The sequence below is a fragment of the Blennius ocellaris genome (assembly GCF_963422515.1).
Source record: "Blennius ocellaris genome assembly, chromosome: 15".
Lineage (NCBI taxonomy): Eukaryota > Metazoa > Chordata > Actinopteri > Blenniiformes > Blenniidae > Blennius > Blennius ocellaris.
This window is the reverse complement of record NC_137664.1, coordinates 7140771-7168003: the sequence shown is the minus strand read 5'-3', so window position 1 is coordinate 7168003 and position 27233 is coordinate 7140771. Positions and strand designations below refer to the sequence as shown.

The 27233-nt window shown below is 39.8% G+C and overlaps 1 protein-coding gene across 1 annotated transcript; it reads right to left on the bottom strand.

Moving 5' to 3' along the window:
- Positions 1-622: 622 nt before the first annotated feature.
- Positions 623-26755, bottom strand: gpsm1b (G protein signaling modulator 1b). Its single transcript, XM_080510424.1, has 14 exons — positions 26520-26755; positions 18503-18724; positions 17483-17618; positions 17234-17376; positions 16310-16433; positions 14509-14624; positions 13440-13595; positions 13230-13338; positions 13021-13135; positions 10978-11048; positions 10679-10849; positions 3862-4015; positions 3581-3786; positions 623-2960 (listed from the first exon to the last, which is right to left on the bottom strand). The coding sequence occupies exons 1-14, from the start codon at positions 26585-26587 to the stop codon at positions 2760-2762; spliced, it is 1992 nt and encodes a 663-aa protein (XP_080366550.1). The 5' UTR covers positions 26588-26755; the 3' UTR covers positions 623-2759.
- Between the last annotated feature and the right edge of the window lie 478 nt (positions 26756-27233).

Sequence of the window (27233 nt, the reverse complement as noted above, 5' to 3'; positions counted from 1 at the left end):
CTCATGAAATTAAAGAGAAAAGAATATAGTTAACCATGTCCTTTTAAGGCCTCCGTAGCATGTGATGAGTGAAATTCCAACAAAATCAACAACTGAAAAACAAGGACCCTTTTTTTTCTCTAGATAATTTAGAGACTGTGTTTCTTCTTTGATGCATCAGGAAGTAAGAAGCTCAATAAGCACCCTTGTTTTGTTTACTTAAAAAAAAAAAATGCTTTCGTCTTGTCTGAGCGACAAGAGGTTGGCCAATAGGTTTGTTCAGGCCCTTGTGCCTCATTCTAACAAAGATTACAGCTTCAGACATTAAATCCAGGTTTCAGTGTATCGGTATATTTGCTACCTAAAATCGGGCTGTGGGCCGTTGTCTGGACAAAGAAATAAAGTGACAATAAATGGCTCTATTGGGGAATATATTGGGTTTTAGTTCAAATGCAGCTAATTTTGCAAAAAAGAAGGGAATATTTACATCTTATCTGGTGTATTTTGGCATAAATTGCTATATTCTATCACAAGTTGTACCCTGTTGCTTGTAACAACCCCAAAATGAGAAAAAGCCAAAAGAAGAAGAGGATGTGTGTGCGTGTGCAAATTCCACATGAGTCACTAACAACCACAACCAGAATAAACATCTGAAACATTTTATTAAAAGCATGAGTGGACATATTCATGTCCTCAAAAGGAACATAAATACAAAATATACTTATATGTACAGATTATGGCAAAAACAAACAGAAGCGTACCGGGTAGTTTCCTAAAAATGTTAATTCACAAATAATAACGGAAAAAAAATATTAAATGGAGCTCCCAATGTGTTGCTGTTTATCAAAAAGAGATGAATTGAACATGGCAGCAAAAGGTACACGGTCGCTTGTGGTGACGTGCTTCAGGGAGTCATGTCAGCTTTGAGGTACGAACATGAGGTATGCACCATTTCTGAATAAAAAGAAAAACCTACTATCTATGTAACGTTACACATGTTCTCTGTGCAGGGGCTTGTTTTTTTTTTTTTTAAAGCTCTTGGACAGTGAACATGCCCTCTCTGCAGTTGTTTACTTATTTAAAATATTGGCCTAACTTTGCAACAAATGACAATAACATAGGGGTGTATTTCTATAAAAATGACCATTTCCATTGTAATCTTTTTTTAACATTTAGGTTATGTGTAACAAATGACTCACAAATCTGGAATCCAAATTACAAGATCCCAAAAATATTAAAATAATTTCTTTTTAAGAACATAAAACTTGATTTAGATAATTATGGAGTCTAAACTTATTTTTGTTTTAATTTACACTGTACAAGCGTAGAAATAAAGAAATCAATGAACTTTTCAATGATAAGCATTTTTTTTTCAAAGCATCAATACAATGGGCTGTAAATAATGAAATACTACAGAATTCTGCTTAAAATTTGCAAAAACAAACGTGGATCAGTCAGGAAAAATACAATGGGAATACTTAATGTTCTGAAGTGACCTTACTGCATTTCACGAGGTAATACATGGTTTTGACCACAGAGAGGCAGCAGCAACGTAACCAAGTCATCTGTTCAATACTGCGAGAGACATGGATTTCTCCTTCAAACTGATGTTTGTGTTATTTTTGTTAATTAACAGCAATGGCAGAATGCAGAAAGCTGTTATCAGATGTTAAGGACATTATGGGCAGCGAGTAGCATCACTTCAACAGCCAAGCAGAAACGTTAACCAGTTTTAATGATCACACAACTCGAGTTCGGACTCTATAGCATAAGCAGCCATTTTGTATTGTTTGCTCAGTAACTGTGGTCCCTGCATACTGCATGTGTGTGTGTGTGTGTGTGTGTGTGTGTGTGTGTGTGTGTGTGTGTGTGTGTGTGTGTGTGTGTGTGTGTGTGTGAGAGAGAGAGAGAAGCTTTTTAGAAATGCATAAACACACATAAATCACATTTATGTGGAAACTCAATAGTTCAGTCCGTCTCCCAGTTTAAAGGAATCATTATTTTTGTCACAAGGTGGACAAAAATGGAGTGTGGGTGTATCAATTAGTGAAATATTTACTAAGACCAAAGCCGTTTGTTTAACACTGGATCTAATCTAATACTGCACGGATAACACCACTTTCCAAATGAGCGATGGAAGCCACAAGAGTTCAAACTAAAGCAACACTGATCAAAACTATCATCTAAATTCAAAGGCTTTCATCTAAAATCCATTGTCATTCATGCCCCATAAATCCTTAGTGCAAATTTGTCGAAGATTTTTTTCCCCCCCGATAAATTAAACTTTGCGACTTCCATAGCCACCACTGTAGATCTCCACACGAATCTCCATTCATCCTATTACACTGTATATTCTCATCATGTGCTTGAATAAAACACATTTGACACCAGGGAATACAATCGTTAAGTCTGGGAGGGGAAAAAAAAAAAATTGCTGATTAAGGCATTAGATCGAGTACATAAGTTCTGTTTTTAACTTTTAACTTGTCGTCGCAAACTTGCATGTTCTTCTTCACATAACGGATCTTAAAATCTGCTTGTTTTCCTCTTTGTATTTACACACATTTAAAACATAGCACATGGAGCAACATTTAACAGGGCACCAGCTATTGCACATGGGATTTGTCGTGTTAAAAAAATCTTGTTAGTTTCACCCTTTAGTACTGTCCTTAAATGTTGGCTCGTCCTGCTGCTGTTTTTTTCTTGTTGTTTTTTTCTCCCCCCCGCCCCTCTCTCTCTCTCCTTTGACATGAACTTGCGCAGCATCTCTTGACGGAGTCCTAGCTGGAAAACCCCCCAGGCGGCTCTGGTTCGGGGGACGGGGGGTCTTCCTGGTCGTCCGTGGGCAGATGGACTCGCTGCTCGTCCATGCGCTTGGCCTGCACCCTCTGGATCAGGCTGAAGAAGTCTTCGTCAGGCACTGTGGGAGCGTGGGGGCCGGCTTCTGGCGGGGAACACCGCTGGTCGTCGATCCTAGAGGACTGGGACCACAGATGTGAATGCATTTAGAGAGTGAAACGAAATAAATAAATGAGGGCACCGCCAAATACACTAAACATTTTGGCCAAAAAAGAAGGAAGGTATTGGGCTGATATGTACTGGCAGCCTCAATAAGTCCCAACTATTTTATTAGACACTTTTAAAAGGACAGAAATACACGTGATGCATTAAGTCTGTCCATTCCAATCCTGCCACTGACAGGATTTGGCAAACACACTTCTTTATAAAGGCAACCGTAATTCTTAGATGTGTTGGAAATGAGTAGAAAGGACAGTGATAGAGGTGTGTGTCCATATTAATCATCGAGGCCGTCCCAATTACAGACAAGATGCACCGGCATGTCACATATCTGTTACATTCACTTCTTAAAACCAGACATTATGCTGAAAAATGTCAGATATTTTGGGAAAAAAGAGGCAGAAACTCTAATAATGTCAAAACAAATCAAGTCAATCGAGTCACCGGCTAGAAAGCTTGATTCAGAGACGCACGGTCTGTCTTTAATGAAAACGACTGCAGCCATGGCACTCGGTCATTTCACGGCGCTCCGGTAGCGGAGGGCTTAAATGTCTACGCATTTGTGAAAACATTGCAGCCTTACCTGGCACTTGATAAGCATGTTGAAGAAGTCATCGCTCGGTTCTTGATGGTCCCCCTCACCCACCAGGTGCCCCAGGTTGTTATGGGTAATCCTCAGGCCCGGCAGGTTGCCGACGTTGACGCGCTGGTCATCGAGACGCCGACTCTGAGAGCTCGCAATCAAATCGAACAGCTCCTCTGTCTGGGGAGAAGTGGTCATAGCAGGATCTAGGAGAAGAAGAGACGCGTTGATCAAAGGGCGTGTTTTTCGTTCATTTGCTTCTATGATGGCCGTTTACTAACCCATCATCTCGTTCAGTGAGTTCGCTGCACCTTCCCCGCCGTCTCCGTTCTGAGGATCGTCGAGGTGGCAGCGCTGGTCATCCATGCGGCTGCTCTGGAACTTACTAAGGAGGTCGAAGAAGCAGTCTTCATCAGAGGGATCACGGCCCAGCTTCTGCAACAGCAACAAAAACACACGCATCATCAGAGTTCCACATCTGAAGTGTATTTTATTCAATTTTTTTTTTTATTACATTTTTTAACACTGCAAAAAAGTATGAAATAATGAGAAAAAATAAAGTCATAAAGTGAGACATTTATAACCTGTGAAATAACAAACTAATATTTTTCTTTTTAAAAAAAAGAGCGATGTGTGCTAATTATTGCCAAACCAAGAAATAAATTAAGAGGAAAACTCTTAAATAAAATGAAGTTTAAGTTACAGGGCAAGATAAATGAATACACTGGTGGGGATGGGTGGAAATATTTAAAATTTAAATTATGGGACACTCTTATAATCAGTGAATTTATTTAGTTTTTTGTTTATTTGCATCTAAAACTGTAAAAAAACAAAAAAAAAACCACTAACATAAGAAACAATTTCTCCACAGAAAACAGAAAGATAAAACATAAATAAATACTGGAAATTCAATAGCTAATGAAAACAGACTACTAAAGATTAAGCAGGCTAAAATAAAACCACACATTTATAATGATATAGAGATTAAATAGAAAACACAGTAAAGATCTTCCTGAACACGTGATTCAGTTTGGTCTTTCTGTGAAACACTTCAAGTGAAGCCCACGAGAGAGAATTTCATCTACTTCCCTCAAGTACTTGTCAGTCAAAGAAGAAAAAAAGAACTGCAGGTGAAATGATTAATTAACCCAATGTCATTATGAGATACAGAACAAGGATTTTCACACTGGCCACCTTTTGTGGAGGAGAAGAATAATCTGATTAATTCACAGGGGAAGAGTACCTTGTCCTAGATAATGAAGGTGAGACCGTGTCACGAAATAAACAAAATGTAGAGCGAGTGAAATGACCCAGATCGAATACTTTCGAGGTACTTTTGAATGCCCTGCTGTAAATGTGAAGCTGCTGAACTCCACGTGTCTATAAATCAATGACCTGAGCACCAACTGAACGTTTCTGACCTCTCTTCCACTGTTTGTTTTGAGAAAACACTTACAGGGGCTCCCATGACGCCCTCTGATCCAGAGCCCTCCATCTCATTATTATTTCTTAAGCTTTGCGGCTGAAGTGGATGATTTATGTACAAAAGATCTTACGGCTACAAACGCACCGAGTCAGCAGGGCAGATATGGAATTTATGATATTTGTCCAGAGTTACTGAGACACTCCTGCTAAATGGATGCAACACGATACGGAGACGGTGAGCTAACCTCCGAGACAACAGCTGTAAAATGAATCATTACCATCTAGTCAAAATAAAAATTTAAGCGCGAGAAATTATCTGCATATATCAAAACTGCTACCAGAACCTTCAGCTTAAGACAACAAAAGAAAAATCTGAAAAAAAATAAATTCTTTTGTAGTATTTTCAAAACTTTAGCTGAGAGAACATCAGATTTTGTATATTAACTATTTGTCCATTACAATAATGAGTAATGACTAAAGACTTTTTTTTCCCGAAACATATAAAAAACTGTTTTAGAATTTAAACCATACTTGATTACTTAAACGGCTCACATAAGGACATAAACACAGATGTTTTGTCCCCTCTTCTACTGTCATAAGTTGAGAAAATGGGAACAATCATTGATCACAGAACCCAGAAAACAAGTCACAATATTATACATTATTGATCTTTTTTTGTTTGGGTTTTTTTTTTTTTTAATCACACTGCAAGACAGAACTACTAAACATTGCAGTTTTAAATCTCACTTCAAGGAATTTATCTCCTTTCAACACCATTTTAAGATTTAAGTCAAAAACCAATTTTGGCATTGATGAAATATTCTTGAAAATGTGCTTGGATTAATGACCACTTTCATTTTGATACTTTCATTTTCAAGCATCTTAGTGAGTCCCTCCTAAATAAATAAGATATCAAACTACAAATACGATTGTAAAATATCCTCAAATAACTCCATTCAACCATTTTCACTACCGCTTTATCCAACTCTGAGTCGCTGGAGTCGATATTACCAAAGTGCAGAGTGGTGATTCCAACAGTCCATCACAGGGCAAATAGAATGACAGACAATCACACACAAGCAGATGGATGCCTACTGGGAATGTTAGATTGTTGGAAGGAACCAGAGAACCAAAAGAGAACTCAACTGTAATCATGAAGAACATTTATTATGAACAGGGTTATTCAGGTCTTTTGAAAATGGTTGGATTTTCTATATTGATGTAATAAATACTATAATCCTGCAGGTGTTTGAGTATAACTATAGGCACATGATGTATTTATTGGTTAATACAATCGCTGTTGGCAGATGTGGGACAGTCAATAAAATGTGTAAATCAAATATTTTAACCCCAAGCTGCTGTTCAGGGATATTTCTGTACTCAAAGACCTAAAATCAGTATATATAAAACATACATCACTACCTGCCAATTATACCATCAAATCTCTTTTTTTTTCTTCAGGTACATAAAGGGTTTTGTAGTTTTGTTTTTTCAATAGGCCTTTTGCATTGTTGGACATTGTAGTCCAGCAATGAAATATATAATTACAGAAAAAAGCACACATAATACAACTTACTAGACTGTATCAAATGGGTTCACCATTTGGGAAGAGGAAGTTATTTGTTAAAGCAAACTGTGCTTCTATAAGAGATACAAAACGAATACAACCCATCTCAACCATTGGCACAGCATTTCTTTCTTAAATTCTAGTTTTCCTCGATGTGTGTATCTTTGTGCAGGCGTCACCAAACATGGTCACTTGTCTGATGAGGGGGAGGAAAAGAGAAACACAATCATGAGTTCAGGTCCCAACCAAGTCCTGGTATCACGAGAGACTCTCACCTACACTACTGTGATGGGTCAAATTCTATTCTGTCCTACAAAACAAACTGAGAGCTCCTCTCTGAAATGGCCTGAGGCGTCTTTCCAAAAGGTCTACAAAGAAATCTGTGTAACTGTTCGAGGTAACTGCAAGAGACTTTTATTCAAAGAACACAACCACAAGAATTATGCCAACCCCCTGCCTTTAAGCCCCTCGGGGTTAAAAAGCTTAACTCTTCACATTTTATCGCGATCACAATTACTCAAATGCACAAAAACAGGCGTACAAAAAAAAGATGTTTTGAATAACAATCCAACATCAAAAAGTATACGGGACAAGAGGTCATTTCGGTGTGGATCTTTGATTTGAGCTGAGCTTGTATTGCCTAACATACTGTTTAACGGCCCCTTTTAGCTGGATTCAACAAGGTCACTGCATTATACACTCGATTTGTGACGCCTAAACATTCACAAAAAGTCCCGGAGTAGGTTAATGGAAGACAAGGTCAAATGAAGCAACAACAATGGAGAACCCACGCCGACTGGATCCTCTTTTAACAAAGCTTTTCTTCCCCAAACGTAACATATTAAATACAAAAGCACCTTTTTAAGCGTGTTTTATTAGCAAACTGCCAGCGTAGCACAAGGCCAGAGACGCCTTTCACACCAACTAGTTGATACTGTTAAAATAACTTTGCCTTACGGCAAGATGTGAAGTAGGTCAGCAGACTCTAAATATCTGTCGGCGCTATTGTGAAAAACTTCTTCAAACAGACAATCCAGTGAAGCAAAAGTCCTAAAGTATTAGAATTATTTAGATTTTTTCCCCCACTAAAAACCAGCTAAATTTCTCAATATTTTGCAAAATATCTCCACATGCAATAAAAGAAAAAACTGTGACCAACTCACGCTGAAGTGTGGAAAAGATCAAATATAAATTAATAACCGGGAATCCTTCAAATAGAAGCTGTGAAACAGAAGTGAACCATCTTACCAGCAGCACTTCGTTTGTCTTTTATCCACCCTGCTGTCTCTCTCTCTCTCTCTCTTTCTCTCGCTCTGTCCACACGCCTGGCTCACACCTCCTTCTCCCTACTTTCACATCACTCTCTCTGCTTTCCTGCTGTACATGACTGCCTCCGTCTAATATCCCTCTATTCCAGCCTTCTTTTAATCTCCGCCATCCACTGCCTCCTCCCTCCCTCCGTCCCTCACTCTCACACACACTCTCTCTCTCTCTCTCTCTCTCTCTCTCTCTCTGGCAGGCCATTTTTGTCCTGTTCACCCACTGTGGGAAAACAACTCATTATGGGAAGCTGGGGGTTTGACCCTGGGGGGAGGGTAGCGGTTTGGTGATCAAGGTCACATTATCAGCTAGTAGCGAGAGGAGCTGGACAAAAGGGGGGGGGGGGGGGGGGGGGGGGGGGGGGGGAGGTCGGAAGATGAGTGCAGGAGAAGAGTTATGAGTAAATTGCATGCTATCGCGCGACTGCCAGCGGAGATCAGCTGCCCGCCGACAGAAGCCACCAATGTCACCACTTAGTGTTTGGGATCTCATGATAGGCCTCTTTAAAGGCCATTCCCAATCGCAGATTTTTTTTTTTTTTCTCTTGCTCCCTTTGAAAAGTCTCTCAATTGTGGGTTATTTACTTGCCACTAGCACAGTAATCAACTTTGACTTTCAGCAGTTTCTGTCCTGTGTCCTTGGCCCTGCGGTCTCTGTGCGCGACTCGTCACTTCCCACTCTTTGTTGTCTAATTAATCAAGTAGGCCAAAGGCGCAGAACAAGAGAGAGAGAGGGACACGTGATGATGGCAGGAGAGGAAGAATAGGGGCAAACGCAGGGTGAGATAAGTACAGACACTCAGCTGGGTGCGTGTGGAGCAGAGAGAGAGAGGGAGAGAGAGAGACAGAGAGACAGAGAGAGAGAGACAGAGAAAGAGAGACAGAATAAATGGTAAATACACTTAATTTTTTTTCACTGCTATACACCGTTAGTCACATTCAGCCATTTACACACCCCAGTGGTGATGGCTGCCATGCGGTGTGCAACCTTCATTGGGGGTGATTTAGGGTCAAGTGCCTTGCTCGAGGACAATTTGACAGTGTACAGGGACAAGTGGGAGGATCAAACCCTCAACCTTGAGCTTGAAAGACGATCCACTACCTACTGAGCCACAGCTGCCCTAAATGAATGAATAAATAATTCAGTAAAATCTAAAATTGTCCCGCCTCAATTACATCACCTCTTCTTGTGATTAATGCACTATGGAAATATTAATAAATCACAATGTACAATTCAATATAACTTAACTGGATCCTCCAACCTCCATCTGTCCAATCACACGCTTCCTCTTTAGTAGAGTTTTACAAATAGAACAAAGCTGGATGTTTGTGACGATGCGGACTTATAACTCGGGACGGCTAATTCAGCTCACCACATGGTTCTCATGTGGTGAGCTGAGCTGGGCATGGTTCTCTGAAAATCTTCAGCCATCATAGCGGCACACTGTGACCACTCGATTCAGCAGCAAAGAAGGAAAATAGATATAATCGCCTTGCTTACGATAGATGGTCAGTCACGAGTGTTTATCTTCATTCAAAAGTAAAGTGGCATCGCAAAACATTAGAGTGCCATTGAAAAGTTACTTGTTTTGTAAGATATTTCGACACAAACTAAAAAAGTGAAATGCTATAAACTATCAGCTATAATCAAAAGGCTTTACTTTATTTGGTATGAATCTTAAATATGGTTCAGATTGTGATTGCAGCAAGTATCCTGCATAAGCTACAATTTGCATCGAGTCAAAAAAATAGCAGCAGAATAGACACACACCTGTAAACGACATGCAAACCATGCAAGACTGTAAAGCTCAACAGGCTTGGAAACCGTTAGCATCCACCCACTTTATCATAGCAGAGGGAGAACACGCAACCCCATATTTTGTATACATTATTTCTTTTAGATTTTTGAGAAACTACGACCAGATTCTGAAGCAACAAATACAAGAGGGCCCACAACCTTTAACAACTGAAATCAGCCTAAAATTCGATGTCGTCTGATAAAGATCACGTCACTCTGGCTGTGAAAAGCCCATCATATCAAAGGACTCATCAATGTCAACAAAATTGGTGACATTTACTTCTGGAAGCTATTTCCACTCACTCATAATGAACTATTATCAGGCAGCCCAGTAATTTCCTCTCTTTCTGAGGATGTCAGCCCACTGATTACCACAATTAGCACTGTCGTAGACACAAGGCGTGATTAAGTGCAGTGGGGACGCGGGAGTTGAGGGACACAACAGCTGCGAGACGATATATTCATTAAGAATCTGGATCTCAGCAACCCGAGCACTGTTAGCACTAATGAGAAGATGTTTTCACACTGCAGATGGCATCTCGCATCATCTCTCATAACCTTTATGCAGATTAATGGAAACTTTCATTTGCTTATCTCTAAAATTGGTCTATTCTTCCCTTTATAGGATGTTAGACACGACAACAGAAGAAAAAAAAAAGGAAGTGCAAAACAAAAACTTTTCAGATAATGAATATTGGCTATTTTTAGGAGGACGACAGCATATCTCAGCTATAAGGTAATTGTGAACTTTATATTGCTGCTTCATTCTCTGAGGCATGAACTTGAATTTAGAGTGCGTAGAGTTTAAGCACTTTTTCTGTAGTCATAAAGGAAAAAGAAGGGAAGATCCTTTCAATATTTTGCTCCGTTTACTTTTTTAAATCAGCAAAAAATAGCACAAAGTTAAATTCCCTGTATATTGTATTACGAGTGCAAATTTGCAAAGAAAAAAAAGACACACGAAGTAAAGAAAAGCTGCAGCAACTTACTGGCACTGGAGGAGGTACTTGCACAGTGATATCATCGGTATCTACAGGAGAGTCCAGCCACGGCCGCTCATCTGACGACTGACTGTCAGGATAACCTTTCCTCTTCCCCGGCTGCGACATGTGACTCTTGGATCTCCGGGGTATACTTTCCAAGTCTTGGTTTTCACCGTTCTGTGGTTACGAGAGCACACGGTTTGAGAGGGGTTGATACCCTGATACTCCGAGCGCATGGGGAGAAAATGTTTACAATTAATGTTTCACTTTCACCGTGTAATGATGTGCAGAATAAGTTAAATCACCTTATCTGAAGAGTACTTCCAGAGTTCTACGCTATCCATGCTGTTTCTCTTGGTGAATTTGGGTCTTGCGCCTACAAAAAACGGGGAGAAAAGGTAGATATAAACATAGCATAGCACTGAAGGAACCTATACATTTCACTGCTTTAGAGCCTCTCGTAGTAATTTTATGACTCGAATGAAGCTTGGAACATAATCTTTGTTTTCTTTTTTTTTTTTTTTTTTCCCCCAGTAGCCTATAAGGTCAGTATTGGTCCCATGATGTTGGATGTGGATATGAGGTTGAAGCAGACAACCAGGCAAACAAACTGAATAAGAGTCTGTTTGCCAGCTCTGCTCCAAAGAGGGAAATGTAGGACATGGGTGTGAATTTCAGCCCAGAGGAGAGTTTCACCAAGACAAACATGACACAAAGACCCGGCAGACTGTGCAGATATTACGGCTTCTCTACGGTTCATTATACAAGCCTTGTGTATGAATATGCGACCGCGTGGAACATTCGATTGGAATCTATAAAAACAATTAGTCCCATTATTAGAGGATATTGCTGAAAACAAACAGAGCTTTATGAGAACAATCTCATCCTCTGGTGACTGGGGGTAAAACAACAATCCTAATGCCACCCCTCAGAAAACATGCAGCCCGTTTTCTTTCCGTCACATTTAGTCAAAGTGCAGACACAACATAGACGCCGTCTCACCCAAAGTTACTTTTACATTTAATAAGCCCACAATGTGTACACATACAGTATTCTAGTCAGCTTGCTCAAGCCCACACTTCCTATTTTTGTCAAATACAAATGCCAAAAGCTATTTTGACGGACACAGTTTCAAAGTGATCCATAACCACTCATTTACAAACCCCCTTCTTGAATATCTTTAAGTTCTGCCATCACTACTGTTTGATGCCCCGTCCATGAGATGAAAAAGTAAGCGCAGCGTGCCAAGACCTTTTTTCATGTAACCAAAATTTGAAGACAACACACACACAGGTCCCTCCTTCAAATGCAAACTCAGACACAGTCAAAAATACATATATGTAAATACACAAACCTGGACCCTCCATATTCGATGATTAAAGAGCCTGACCAACTTGTTTACGCAGTGTGGAAAGAAATCAGGTTATATTTAGTAATTTTACCAAACCAGCAATGTTTGCATTCAGTTTGCAAACACATATGAAGGTATAGAACTCCTCGAGGGTAAAACTAACACATGGAGAATAGGGCATGTGCATCTCTGAAGTATCAGGATGACAAATATTTTATCTAAAAATTATGGTGGGGAGACATTAACACAAGAGGCCAAGCAAGAGGTTTGAATCCAGCCTGTGAGTAAGAATACACTGACCCTGACCTCAACTCTTTTCAATAAAAGTAACTGTTGTTCCAAATCGCTGATTCAGTAAAAGTAGATGTCATCATAACAGCGAAAACCCATAACCCAACAGAAGATGGAAACAATGCTCATAATCAACACATCAGTAACATTTAAATGGCATGAGCATCAAAGCCATACTAAACATGGGTAAGTATATTAAAACATGCCTGTTAAAAGCTGCAGAAATCTTTTTATTACATTTTTTTTTCTAAGAAGTAAAATGATTTTGGCCATATTGGTGCAAAACAGAAAATATCAGGTTTTTGTAGGATGCATTTTTGCACTTAAACACGAGACTTGTCCATATTTATGGGTTATTATCTTAACATTATCCAGTACATTATCCCCTTAATCTCCAATGACCGATACTCTAAACTTGAATATTGAAAATGCTTCCACTGTTGAAAGTGTTCCCGGTAAATGATATCAAAAGACAGTTAAACACTTTTAACAGAGGGTTATTTTGTCCATGTGGAAATGAAAATGTTGAATGAAGCAAAAACTCTGCTTTAAGGTAGAATTGTAGCTTTAAGTGGGAATGTATAATAATAATAATAATAAACCACATACTTTTGAAAATATTTGGCATGTATAAATGGTTTTAGTCTTCTAGAAACATAACATGGCAAAGCCCTACAAAAAAAGGGAGGGGAAAAAAAAGAGTCACCTTGCATTTCAAACTCAGAACTGGAGGGTGAAAGGTCACTTTCATTTACTCCCAGGGCCTCCATCAGCTGCTCCACATTCATTCTGGCTGTCAGTTCCCCATTTCTGTCTCCAATCTGAGGATGAAAGAAAGAGACAAACAAATAAGATCAAAATAAAGCGACTTCAACAACAATGTTCTTTTATTAACTGTATTTTTAACCGTCTCACTTCTTTGGAGATATCAAGATGTTTCCGGGCATAGTGGAGGGCTTGTTTATGGTTCCCTAGAGACACATATGCATTTCCCAAACTCCAGCAGGCTCGACCTTCACCCACCCTGTTGAAAGAAACGCACACACACATACACATGCAAACAAACACACACGTTAAAACCTGCTCCTGTGCTCACGTATGTCATGTTTTTGGAGGCTCACATACCTGTCTGTAAGCTCCTGGGCGATGTAGAGGTGTTTCAGGTGGTAGTCTACGGCCCGCTCATACTGTTGCAAAAGAGTGTAGGTGTTTCCCAGACTGTAACAGGCCTGAGCCTCCATCACCTGGTCCCTCAGCTGCCTGGACAGCTGCAGAGTTTTCCTACAGAAAGTGGATACAAAGAGGGAATAAAAAAAACAACACAACAATAATAAAAAATACATAGGAATACAATGACAAAAACTAAAAAAAAAAGTCAAGTATTTTGAGATTGTGACAATATAATATTATCTAATTAAAGTGGCTCATATCACATGTTCTCCTAATATCACCATAATCTTATATTCCTATCCTGTTGCCAGTGACGGGATTTGGCACGGGTCCTTCTCATTACCATGCATCTCAGGTCTTATATATTCTCAAGGAAAATCAAAGATGACAAGAAAACAGATTATTAAAGCTTCAATATAATACTCGTTATGGAGACTTTGGGATTTCAACAGTGAAGTAACGTGATCACAGACAGCATTCATCCGCATGTCACACATATGCATCATGTGCAATGAAGAAGACAGATAATGCATCAAATCACACGTCATGAAGACATAAAATCTAAATAAATCCTAACAGTTTTAATATACCATATTGGTCTGAATATTCGAGAGGCTTTTTGAGTCATCTCATATTCGGACTCCAATATTTAACTCCCGGTGTTATGCCGAGTTCTACATGGAGTCCTCCAAACCAAATATACTGAGTCAGTCAAAAGTCAGTCATGTCCAATGGAAGGTGACTTGGTGAGCTACAGGTGCTGCTGTTAATGAGCTCCTCAAAGCCTTTAAAATGCTGTATTTCAGTACAAGGGTGAGACACTACGGTAGTTTAGAAGCAACAATAGGAGACCTGTGAATAGAAAGGGATGAGGACAATGTTCAAAGATGCATTGCTAAATGTATGTGGGTGCCCATGTGTCTATGCATTTCACATAGGAGAGATTTTAAATATCGATGGTTCAACCAGAATTGGTGAAATTCGTCCTTCGTCCACTAGATGTCAGCCTACGCCCTTTGCTCACCTGTAGTACTCTGTGGCCGTGTTGAACTGCCCCAGAAATATGAGGGCATTGCCGAGATTACTGTAGGCTCGCCGTTCAGCTGCTTTGTCCCCAAATTCTTTGGCAATGGATAATCGCTGTAATCGACAGAACATCAAGGTCAAATCAGGTCAGACTTCATCTTCATCACACTTCCCCATTACAGCAGATAATGACAATAAAGAGTTAATTTTGCTGCATGGGTGAACCTTTTTTTCATGACTCAGCAAAAGCAATCTCATAAATTCAAACTCTGTCACTTCATGACTGGAGGCGCTGCTGCGTCAAATCAGATCCTCTCATTCCCATTACAACCTGTGTGCTTCCATCTGAGGCACCCTAATAGATTAGTCGTGGAGAGGACGCTCACAAAGAGACAAGAAATTTACAATGCAAAGCGACAGGGAACATGAAGAGGGAGAGTCTCAGGCCATACTTTTCAGTGATTCACCAAGAAGCCAATTTCCAACTTATCTAAATAAATGGGATTGTGCATCTTGTGCCATGCAGTCATTTTTTTTTTTTTTAAAGTGCCGTTTGTTTTAAATTCAACTCCAACCATCCAAAACGTAATGAACAGACAAAAGCTGAAGCGCTCTCCTTACAGACTGCGTTGTCAAATCTTTTTGTTTTGCACATAAAATTTACATCTGGCTGACATCTGTGCGAGGCAAACTATGCAAGGTCTTCTCGGGGAGCGAATGCCTGAAAGTGGCTGCTTCTTCACTAAATGGAGTTAAATGAACTGTATTGTAATCTGGTGGATTCATACAAGCTGAAGGTTGAAGCCATGCAAACATGTTTGAACAGTAAACCAAATGTTGATGTAACCACTTGTTTGTTTGTGGGCTACATGTAATGCATGCTGACCAAGCAGTGATTTTTTTCCCCCCATGTTCCACTGTTTTGCTTCAGGAAGCACAATATGGTCACACAACAGCAAGCACACGACTCACCAAAACCACATTTTAGCATAAATACATAAACAAGAGCACAAGTAGATGAAGAGTTTCTTTATTTTGTTCGCACTTCCTCCTATCTTCTAATCCGAGGTGAAAAATATGGCACATTAAAACACATTATTTTGTCTATTAAATCATACACTGCATCTTCCCATTCATCTACCCTGCTTCTTTTCTCTGCAGGTGATTAATGCTCAGTAAATTCAACCTTTTAACTCAACGTACACAAACAATTCTCAATTTTGATTACTTATAACTTTGATAAGTAAATTGATAAAGCATAAAAAAAGCAATGATGAACAAGTTAAGTAGCTTTACTAAATTCAACTTCAAATTTATGTCGACCAGAAAGACTATATCTTTTTCAAATTCAATGAACCTAATGAGGCCCAAAAATAGTGAGGCCACACAATGTGCAGGGGTTTTGACTGTTTTGCCTCCAAAGAGGACACAAAAGAAATGTTGGACTGTTATATATATATATATATATATATAATTTCCTGAGAATCAACTTGTGGCTACTGCTATTTTCTAGTCAACGTTACAATCTCAGGATATGATATGCAACAATAAGTCTACATAGACTTGAATAAACTTTGGGTTCAAAGTTTGGGTATTGTGAATAATATAGTAAAGCTCATGAACTGTGTGTCAACTTTATTTTAAAAGACCAATCAAGTATTGATATCACTTTTGTGGGAAAGGGGCCAAATTGTGTTCTGCTTAGTTGTATAGGTTTCAGAACCCTGATTTAGGTTCATTGTTCACATCCTTTTTTTATTGAGAATAACAGCAGCGAGAAAACATGCTGGATCACTCACTTGACGGTGGAACTTAATCGCTTCCACAAAGTTACCCAGCAGATAGTGGGTGTTTCCCAGGTTTCCATAGGCCCTCCCCTGGGCGGCTCTGTCACCAAGCTCTTTGACCAAACACAAGTTCATCCTGCAGAAAAAAGTGTTTAGTTTTTCAGCAGTGCATGCATATTAAAGATTAACAAACAATCTTGCATGTTCACCTAATCCAAAATGAACAATTTGACACAAAATGGCCACTAAAACAATTTTCTCCACACGAGAGCAAAGCAGGCTTTACAGTGTGTGTAGTGGTTGGCATAATTCACTCTGTGCTTTACATTAAGGGTGAAACAAATCCCTAAAATCGTGTTTGCTGTGGTACTTCAAACGGACACAAACTGAATTCAGTCCCTTTCAAATGTTATTTAGGTTCTAATTCTAATCAATTCAATCTATAATTCAGGAAGAAATGTGGAGATGCCCTTTGCCCTACTTGTAGTGTTAGGAATGAATACTTTATGCACAAAAGCAGCTGTTAAACAAAATCTGGTGGAAATGAGAGCAGCTGCCTCAGCTCGTCTTTTAAAGAAAACTGGGTTTGAAAGAAGGTTTAGAAAATGCAGTAAGACGGGGATATATTGTTCTGTAGTATGATGAAAATAAGCTGAAATCTTCAGAAATCGTGTAAAATGAAGCTGCAGCTTATCTTTAGCAACTGCTGCCCAGCAGCAAGGAGAGCAACAGTTTGCTGTGAGGATTGCTTTTTAAATCTAAAATTGGGAATAAATTGAACGATCCAAGACAGAGAAATTGGCCACAATCTGTTGCAATAGCTTTGAGAATGTTGTCAGCAAAAGGCAAGGAGATTCGCCAATGAAGTCGGTTCGGACGGCTTGCTGCAGGCATACATTTGTGGTACATGTTCCACACATTGTCAACAATACATACTCGTAAAATCCAGTAGCCCTTTGCAGCGTGTCTCTGACATCAGGCGCGAGGTCCCCTGGTTCCTGTGTGCAGCCCCATAACTGCTGTTTTCCTTTTGCATGAAACACGTTCCCTATATTATACAGAGCTCTGGCCTCGCCGACCTAAAGTTGAGAAAACACAATACACATACGTGAATGTGGCATCCTTCAGGATGTTTGCATATTACTCTAGTTCTGCAAAGTTTTGTCAATACCCCCAACACATTACCTTGTCCCCCTGCTCTTGAGAAATATCCAAATGTCTCTGGCAGCAGACGACTGCCTCATCAAAGCGCCCCAGCACTTTTAATGTGTTACCAAGGTTACCACTGGCTTTTCCTTCTCCGATCCGGTCTCCTATTGTTCTGAGAAAGAAAAGAAGCACTTTTTCTTTAGTTTTCATTTGGAGGAGACAGTAAAACTCAAGGTTTTAACAAGGTTTAATTGGGAGCATGGTGCAGCTTTATTTCACAGTTGCCTCCTGCATCGGATGGGGGCCCCCAGTGGTCCTGGTGAGGCTGTAATGCAACAAGGTAAATCTCCCCGGGGTCTTTAAATCGCTCCCCTGCTGAAGTGCCAGCTGCCCTCACTGCAGGAGACCAGATTACTCACAGGCTAAAGATCCAGCTGGTAGCAGTGCACCGTTACTGTATAAATATCCACTCACTTTTTCTTCGTGGATCGATTGTTTTTAATTGTCTCACTCGACAAATTAATTGTCCTTTATGTGCCAACTAGAGAAAATAAAATCCACGGGAAATGCCTGCCCGAATCTTCAGTCTGTACATCAAAGAGTGAACTCGTCTCACTCCCACGTGCTGGAAACCGGATCACCACTGAGAAGAACTGCGACGATGAGAAATAAGCTGACTGTATTGGTATGAATAATTAATACTCCCCTTCGAAAAGCAGCCCGAGTTAGATCGTATTGTTCTCAAACAGACTTCACAGATGGCCACAATAGCATTCCTGTGGATTCGTTTGTTTAAAAAAAACATTACAAGAGTTGTTGTGGAAAGTTCGTTTTCAGTGCACACAGTGACAAAAACAAAATAGTGGAAACAAAAACGTACATGTCTAAAAGATTATTAGCAGAATTATTCATACAGGGCAACGCCATAACTTTCAACCTATTGACAATTCTCACAAAGACGCTGTTTTGTTAAACGACAGACTGCTGATGTGTACTGCAAAGTTGACAGATTATTCTGGTGTTTATCTGTCACGGAAATGGCGGCAGCGTGCTCACCTGGCCAAGGTAAGGTCATGCTTGTGGTATTCCAGAGCTTTGCCATACTCCTTGAGGTAGAAGTAAGCGTTGCCCAGCTGGCTGTAGATGGCACTGAGGGTCTTCAGGTCTTCGGTGCCGACTTGCACGGCCGCTTCAAAAAACGCCGTCCCCCCTTTGAAGTCCCCGGCCTTGCAGAGTCGCTCTCCTTCCAACGCCAACTCCAAGCAGGAGGCCTCCATCCTGAAGGGCGCACACATGAGGTTCATATAGAGAGGCAAGGAAGCAACAATGTACAGTTGTATGAATACGGCGACAGCGGCAGTGCAACATCTTCTCACGGTGGGGAACAGAGTGGCAATATCACCATGACAACAAGGTCAGTAGCCATATCTGTGGACTGTTGCCTTAGCAACCGAGTTTGCGCTCCGAGACCAGCACCTTGAAAAGGTGTTTCACTTTTCTATTCATTACTGCTAGTTTTAACATTGCTTTCGGATTCGGATCACTGAACATGCACACTCTATCTGCAGTGATTTGCCACATTGAACAGACATAGCTGCTTCCCCCCCCCCCCCCAATACTTTCCAAATATGGAAGCTACAACCAAACTTGTAGTTTGTGGGGAATGGTGTCTTTTTTCCCTTCCCACACAAAAAAAAGAAAGAAAATTTTTTTGGGGCAAAAGCGTCCTAAGAAATGAAACTTGTCATCATGACTTTGCATTTCAAGACCATCTCTCCTTTTGAGTTAATGCTTAAAACTTTTAAAGTTAATAGGTGAATTGTGAACCTTTTTTATTTTTTAGGTTTATATTGCTGGGAAACCCAATTTCCTCTTAAAAGCTAATTGTTTTATTCCATTTCCACCGCTGCCTATGTTTGCTTGTGTGATTGTTGGGTATTTATCAATATTTCATTTGAATGGGAAGTAAATATTTTCTCATTATCTTTGCTATATAGACTCTGGTTGTACTTGCAAATTGTAAAAATCTGTCTCAACAAGGGAAATGTATGGGCTACAAGCCAATAAGGGCAATGTGGTTCAAGCTCTGTAATGAGAAGCTCATTCCATTACACTTTGAATACCCCTTAACTTACACAATTCTATGTACATTTATGTCACATATAAGAGCTTTTCAACTGACGCTCAAACATGATGAACGATGCCTCATTTGGGGAAAAAGAAGAGATTGAAAAGAGGCCGAAAGAAAACAGCAACACTGTTGCTCAGTTTGAGTCCATAGGTCAAGGTACATTCTGCTAAGTTACCGAGATGAAACATAAAACTAACACAGCAAAATATTCATTAAAAGTCAAGAGTTCCCACCACAATATCTTGGTTCTTTCAGTTTAGAAATTTGAATAAAGTATATTAATAATTCACACAGTAATCACGGCTACTGTTGTATGGTGCCAGACACAGAAGCTGTACATGAATAATTTGAACGTTGAATACATCAGATACAGGCAGTATAGTAATCTATTATACTGTGTACTATGCAGTGTAATAAAAATATCTCGTTTATTAGATGGAGCCAAAAATGGCAAAAGAAATGCACTTCCAGTTTGGGTTCATTGAAGTTACAGTTGTCCACCTGTAGGCTGGAGATGCAACAGAGTTGGATGCAGAAGGCATATCCCCAAGAATCATTATCTAATCCAGGATCAACGATAGACTCAGGCAATTTGGTTGCAACTCTAAAATCCTGATAAGGACCTAGAACACAAGAGTTAAGCAAGATTATCCTTCAATATAATCGGTCTTAGAAAAAGCTGTATTCAAGAGGTATAACAAAGACGTACATTGTTAACTTTTTTGTAGCCTCATTGATATTCACCTTAAAAAAAAAAACTGTTTCATATTTTCCCAACATCAATAACATATTATGCTTGCTTCATTACCAAACGGCTGCTTCATCAGACATAAACCATTTCAAACACTAGACATTATTGTTTGATGCAATTTTTTTCCCCTCCATTCCTCATAAAGCGACTAAAACAGTGCTTTTCAGATTTCTAGCAGTACCTGCGCTTCTGCTTGCTTCGAGTTTTCTCCACATACACCTGCAGCTCCACGTCCAGAGGCTTTAGCATGGCTTGCGGTCTGGGTCCGTGGTGGACCAACCTGCACACCGCTCTTTCGGCTCCAGTCAGAGGGCAAGACTCGGCTGCCATGAAGGTAATGTTTAACGACACTGGCTACATGTAATAAAAACTATTTCACAAACAAATGAAATCCAACCCCAGATATAAACCTCCAAGACGGAATTGCATTTCCAACATGCTGAATGACACAAGTCACTTTGATAAAATAGCGAAACTAAATCAAACAAGTGTCAAAAGATCTGCTGAGTCAGCAACTTTTCAGCAAACCTGGACACCGTCCAACAGGTAACAGAAAATCCATCAAAAGCAAACAAATGCAGAGTCCGCTGCTGCTCTTGTGTTCATCATTTGATAGTATTCCCAACCGAGAAAGAGTCAATCCTCTTCAACCTGTCTTCACTCTGTGATAAGATAAATACTTCTACTGATGAACCAAACTTTGAGAGGAGAGGTAAACGTTTTGGGAGTGAGAGCAGGGGGGTACCAGTGTGACGACAAAATAAGGGCAGTACTAAGATCGACCACTGCCCCAATGAGCAACAGGGAAAGGATAACGATCTCTAATCCGGTACCTTGGAGGTAGTGTAGCGTCCATACAGTTGAGTCGCCCAGACTAATCCAACGATCTGCTGACACTCACAGAAACATTAATAGGCCACCAGGCAAGGCGGATAAGACTGAGGAAGATGAATGAAGAGGATTAAAAAGGAATCTACGAGGTGAAATCAATTTCACTAAAATCTTTGGGGGGGAAAAAAAAAAAACCTGTCACATAAAAGCACGTAATTTTGTCTTTCCAAGCAGAAAAAACTTCCCAAATAAAGAACTTTTATGTTAAGACATTGAGTAACCTGGAAAATGTTACATCACACTGTGAGTCACTTCGCAAATGCTGAATAAGACCAACCAGCATACACCAGAGAGAGGGTAGTTTTTAATTGAAATAACAATTTAGGTTTCGCCATTAAAAAAAGCAAAAACAAAACGTCCTGATATAAAATAATCTTGCTATTATGAGAGAAACACATCCAAGGTAGCCTCGGTATGAACATCTCATAACAGCAATCACAAGTCTTAACAGTGGAATGTGGTCAGTGCTGGATAACAGTTCTTGAAATTGTGCAAGGTCACCGTCTTGCCAGTCTTAAAATAGCAACTGCTGAGATAGTGGAGGGAACCTCTTTCCAGGTCTGGAACCCGACTGTGGAAGCTTTCCAGATCCGATACGATGAATCCAATAAACACGTCTCAACTGTTTATCTATGTTAAGTAGAAACAGTTGCTGGGTGTGCAAACCCCTATGGTAGAAAGAAATTAAATGTACAAACTAGCAGAGGTTGTGTGTTTTTGTCATCAACAGAATTTCTAAAAATGGCAGAGTATTTAGAAATCCAGTGCAAAGGTCAGTGCAAAGCTGTATAAACCTTATATTTATAAAGAATATAGTTACAGCAAGTAATTATGCCGTGGTGTGTTTTTTTTTCTTCTTTTACAAAGATAAGAGAAAAAGGGAAAATGGGAATAGAACAGTGTGTTTGGTCACAGATGGTGATGAGGCTTGTCGAAACCATCACAATAAAACAGTTAACTGTGGAAAAGGGTGTCGCCTTGGGAAAGCCAGTCTGGTTAAATAAATCCTAACTAAATTGATGACGCGTAAAGTTAGGAGTTTATTTCATCCAACCTCAATTTAATCGCGGTCTGTCCGAGAGAAAGGAGCCTTGAAACAGAGAAAAATCGAATCGGAGGAATGTAAAAAAAACCCAAAAGAGAAAGTAAAACAAAGACTAAAAGTGGCTCAGTTTCCACAGCAGGACTTTCACAAAGTGACTTTCATTCTTGCTACTTTGAGGTTATAGAAAGAAGAAATTGGTGCAGAGCAGTCGGCCATTCTCTCCTCTAATTGGTCTGTTTGGAAGACACTCATCTCATAATAGCCCGGCTGCGGTCTCGGTGAAACAATCTCTCAGTGCTGTTAACACGGCAGCAGGTTTCAGGTACGTGTGTAAATGTAACCGATTTGCCTGAGCTTTGTCCTCCGAGCTGGTAAGGAGAAGAGTGTGAACAATGAACCTTTGTTCAATGATGTCTCATGCTGTTCATATTACACCGGAGATCATTTTCTGGAAAGGTGACAGGTGACGTAGAAAGGTCGGGATAAAAAAAGAGTGGCTTAAATACGAGTTAGCTGAGGGAGCAGTTTTGCTTTAACACCAAAAGTAAATTAAGTAAAAAAATAATAAAAAAAAACTACAAACTTCCTCTGGCACTATTTAAGTTCCTTAACTCAACCACAGCACCTTAACAGGCTTGGAGTAGGTCAGGGTCATGTATTACTGTTGTATTATTGATGATGCTGTGGTTCAATTCCTGGGTAATGGGGCAAAATATAAAATGCCATGAACTATAAAACACCTGAGGTTTTACAAACTCCAAACAAGCAGCAAGGAAGTACTCATTAAAGCACCCTTCAAAATAAAAAATACAGCAGATGCCCTACCACTTATTTAACAAGACAACGTTCACTACGTAAAGTCAGCTTAGTTGTACAAATTATCGCTTTATACTACTGTCCCATATTCTCATAAGATACATAAATAAGGTTTAAAGTCAAATTATGTCACATAAACTATACACAATATTTAAATCTAATAGTTTTAGGACATAGACATGTATTTTGAAATTTAAAAAAGGAGGAAAAATAAATGTTGACAACATCCGGAAGTTTAATTGTGAAATATTGTTGTTAAGAGATGTTGGGATCCATGTGCTTTCGATTCTTAAATATCTGGTAAGTTTTTATGCATAGTGTACAACTGTTGAAACTTACATTTAAGGTATTTGCAGTGAGATTTATTTTGCCATTGTGGTTTTTTTTCCTCTCTTTTTTTTTTAATCTTTACTAAACTCAATAAATCAAATGCAATTAATACAGTTCTAAAAATTTGTGTTTTAATCGATTCATTTTTGAATATGAACTTGTGAATAAAAATAAAATTTCCATATCTTAAAAACCGCTGGTCAAGATTGATATAACTTGTCAGAGTTGGTGGTGATGTAGTAGTTATCCACTGGCATCGACTGAATGCAAACAAAACTCAAGTAAAGAGGGACATGGTTTTGTTAATGATCCAATATTCTCTAACAAAAAGAATAATTTGATATAAAGTCCTCATAAAATCAAGCAGAAAGGTTCAAGGTCTGAGGGCCACCGATTTTATAAACTGGCAACCAGAGAGCCAAACAGTAACCAGCAACATGATGTACTACACAGCTATACAATAATTATGGAAATGTATAATATAATTCTGAGTATATCTGGTTCAAATGTGCTTGAACTGACTTTCCTCTCCTTACCACCTGTAAAACCAATAAAGTATTCAGTTTTGGAAACTCGCTTGCAGGCTTTTTAAAAAAAAACAAAAAAAACAAAAAAACAGGATGGAGGCCACATGTGATCCGCAGGTTGCCGGTTGTCTGCTATATAATCTGCAAGAAACTGTTCAACTGTGAAGAGAAATAGACCACAAACTGAAAATCAACAAAATAAAATAAGCCAGATGGAAGAATTATGCAAATTTTTCTGAATATTTGGTTTTTTCCCTCTTTTTTTTGATTGGTCATCATTCAGATTAGTATCATTTTATCACAGTGAATTTGCTTTTATTCATTTAACAGTGCTTATTTCATATCTAATGCTCGACACCATTGTCCCTATTATTCTTGGCTTGGCAAAGAAACCTTGGGCTCAGAGTAGTAATCCAGCCATAATTACAGAGTGCCATTGCTGGTTGTCAGGGAAACCAGAGAGAAACTCTCGAGGAATGTTTTTCCTTTTGCGGCGCATGTCTCCTTCATTCAGAGAGAAGCTGTCGGCCTTTCTTCTTTTGTCTGATTCTCCTGTAAAGCTGCATTTTTACTTTCCATAATTCCATTTCTGTCATCTGTTGCAGTGTTGTTGCCACAGTGTAATACAGTGTTATAAAACAGTGTTGAAAATAAGAGAGAAGCACGTGAAATGATGGAAAATAGTTGGATTAATTTCAGGGTTTTTGCTTTGTTAAAGTAATTTGGTTTAAACTGCACACAATGACAGTTTCTGTATTCATCCATCCCTCATATATATATATATATATATATACACAAAAGATATCTGCAAAATGTATAATCTGGAATTAATGACAAGCCATTTGCCAGTGTTTGGCTTTTCGTGAGGTGACATTTTAAAGAACAAGTCCTCCTAAATTGCAGCTCTGAACCAAAGTCACATTGGCTGTTAAATGAAGAATGAATAATGTTGTGAAAGTGTAAAAAAAAACAAAAAAACATTTAATTAAACTGCTTTGCTCTTTTGAGTCAGAACAAAAAATACAGAGAAGAAAGGTTAAGTGAGGTTTTCAGACGGAGAGCGCTTAATGCAAAGAGAAAGCTTCGTCTTGCCCCGAAGTTTTAATTTTGGCATCAGAAGGATTTTAACAGTACTTGACAATAAACACATGAACACACCCACTACCCTCATTGTAGAAAGGTCATATCTGTTTGTAAAAATATAGGAAAGGCACTATGACTCAGGTACTTCTCCCCAGAGACAAGACAACCTTGCAGGTTTGTGAATGTCACTTCTTGGTTCAGCAGATATTAACATTCCCAGCAGCTCACACAGTCACGCAGCGTAATGACAACTTGGATTTACAGGGTAAACAATGTCTTGTTTTGAACAACAGTTGGGTTACATTGTCTGCTCAAAGGTTGATTTCAAAGAGATTAATCCAAACAATTCCTTTGGTTTGTGCAAAGGCACTACCTGGTTTGCACAATTTCTTGCATTATTCATTTCATATATACATCTGGTGATAGTTTTATTCTGATCAAATGCTAATAATTGTCCATAAATACTTAAACCAGGGTAAACTCAGTTGGATTAGGGATGTTCTTCGCTCACTATTCAATCGGAGGAAGACAATCACCCATCCAGACATTCATACAGTTTATGTGGTTTGGTGGAAGCTGCCAGGAGAAACCTCAGATAACCTGGAGGAAGTTGCATGGGAATGTCTGGGACCCCGTATGGACTCCACGGGATCGAAGATGGATTGATCTCTATGTTTGACCAAAATCGAAAAGTATGTTCATGATGACCACACTATGGAAAAAGCAGACTAGCTTGTTCAACAGAAGCGTTCAGGATGATGGAGTTCCAAATGGATAATTTAGTACAAAAACCAGACAACCAGTAGATAAACTCCACCTCCACGGGCAGAACATGCAAACTCCACATAGAGATGGCCCAAACCAGACTTGAACTTGGAACATTCTCACAATGAGGTGAGAAAGCCAAACCATCCCAACAGTGCAAGACCCTAATTGAAGCATTTTCAGGGATAGTTGATCAAATATGAATACTACTCTAGTGTGAGTACTTGATAAAAGTGCACTAAAACAAAACTTGGATTACACTAATATGGGTATTTGTAATGCGTTACTTCCGCCCCTGCTAGTCACTCAGGTGTTGCAACTTGAGTGAATTTCCATGACTGTCTGTTTCATCCATGCGATTCTGACAGGGGTTGAAGTCACGAGTCTCCCTCAACACGTCATCCACATCCAGCCATGTGTGTCCGACCTGTGGCCCCAGTGCTGAGGCTCCTCTCAGTCTGCACCCTGCGGCCACGGCAGCTCGATGACCCGGGGCCAGGAATGAGGCTTGGAAGAGCCGCTGGAGCTTTAAATCAGTGAAAGCTTCCCCGGTCAACTCCCCCCCTCGCCTGCCCACAGCTCCACCTCAACAGCCCTGAGCTGGCAGCCTCCTGCCATCATCACCCCCCCCCCCCCCCCCCCCCCTCTCTCTCTCGTTTCTTCTTCCGTCAGCCGCTCCCAGACGTGTCTCCTTTCTTTCCCGGAGCCACACTTCCCCTGGAGTAGGGTCCTACCTGGAGTGCAGCCTCTTGCTGGCCAGGTCCTGGTCCTGGTCCACCCCGTTAGCCGCCGACTGAGCCATGGAGCCGCCGCCGAGTTTGCCTTGCTTCCTCCCGCTGCGAGGGCCCCCCTCTCTTCAAATCACGTCCTCCACAGGCAGCGACCCTATTTCTCTCCCCCTTTCTTTTCTGGAGTCTTTCCGCCTCTCTGTGTCCCCTCCCTCTACTGTCTCTCGGCCCCTCTCCCTTCCTCTGCCCTCATCCACCTCCACAGCAGCATAATGGAGGAGCCGAGCAGGAAGTGAGGTATTGTGCAAATAAACCATAAAAACACTCTCGGCACCGCCCCCTCGGTGACGTCACAGTCTGACACATGCCTGATGTTTTAACCAGAATGACGCGCGCGCACACACGCACACGAGGAATCATTTTGGTTTTTTTGGTTTTTTTCAAAAAAAAAATCAAAAATCAACTTTATTTCGATAGCTCTTTTAGAATCACCCGGTGACATCCAAAGTGCTTTACAAAGCTAAAACAATACATTAAGAAGCAAATACGAGAATAAATACATAAAAACAAAAAATAAAAATATTTTTGTAGTTTTGGTCTTTCTGTGAACGTGATAATTGAGCAAGATTATCTTTACTCTTTCAAAATGGAAAGGTAGAAAACTAGATGATACCAATAAGAAAAAACAGTCAAAACAAATAAAAGGGTAAAATGTGGATT

What these genes read in the sequence shown, in the direction of transcription:
- gpsm1b (XM_080510424.1), bottom strand. Translation starts at nt 26,587, where the DNA reads ATGGCTCAGTCGGCGGCTAACGGGGTGGACCAGGACCAGGACCTGGCC. An exon ending in AGGGCTACTGGATTTTACGA is followed by an intron (nt 16,434 to 17,233) that starts GTATGTATTGTT and finishes TTTTTTCTGCAG; the next exon opens with GATGAACTTGTGTTTGGTCA. An exon ending in AAGTACCTCCTCCAGTGCCA is followed by an intron (nt 4,016 to 10,678) that starts GTAAGTTGCTGC and finishes TTGCTGTTGCAG; the next exon opens with AAGCTGGGCCGTGATCCCTC.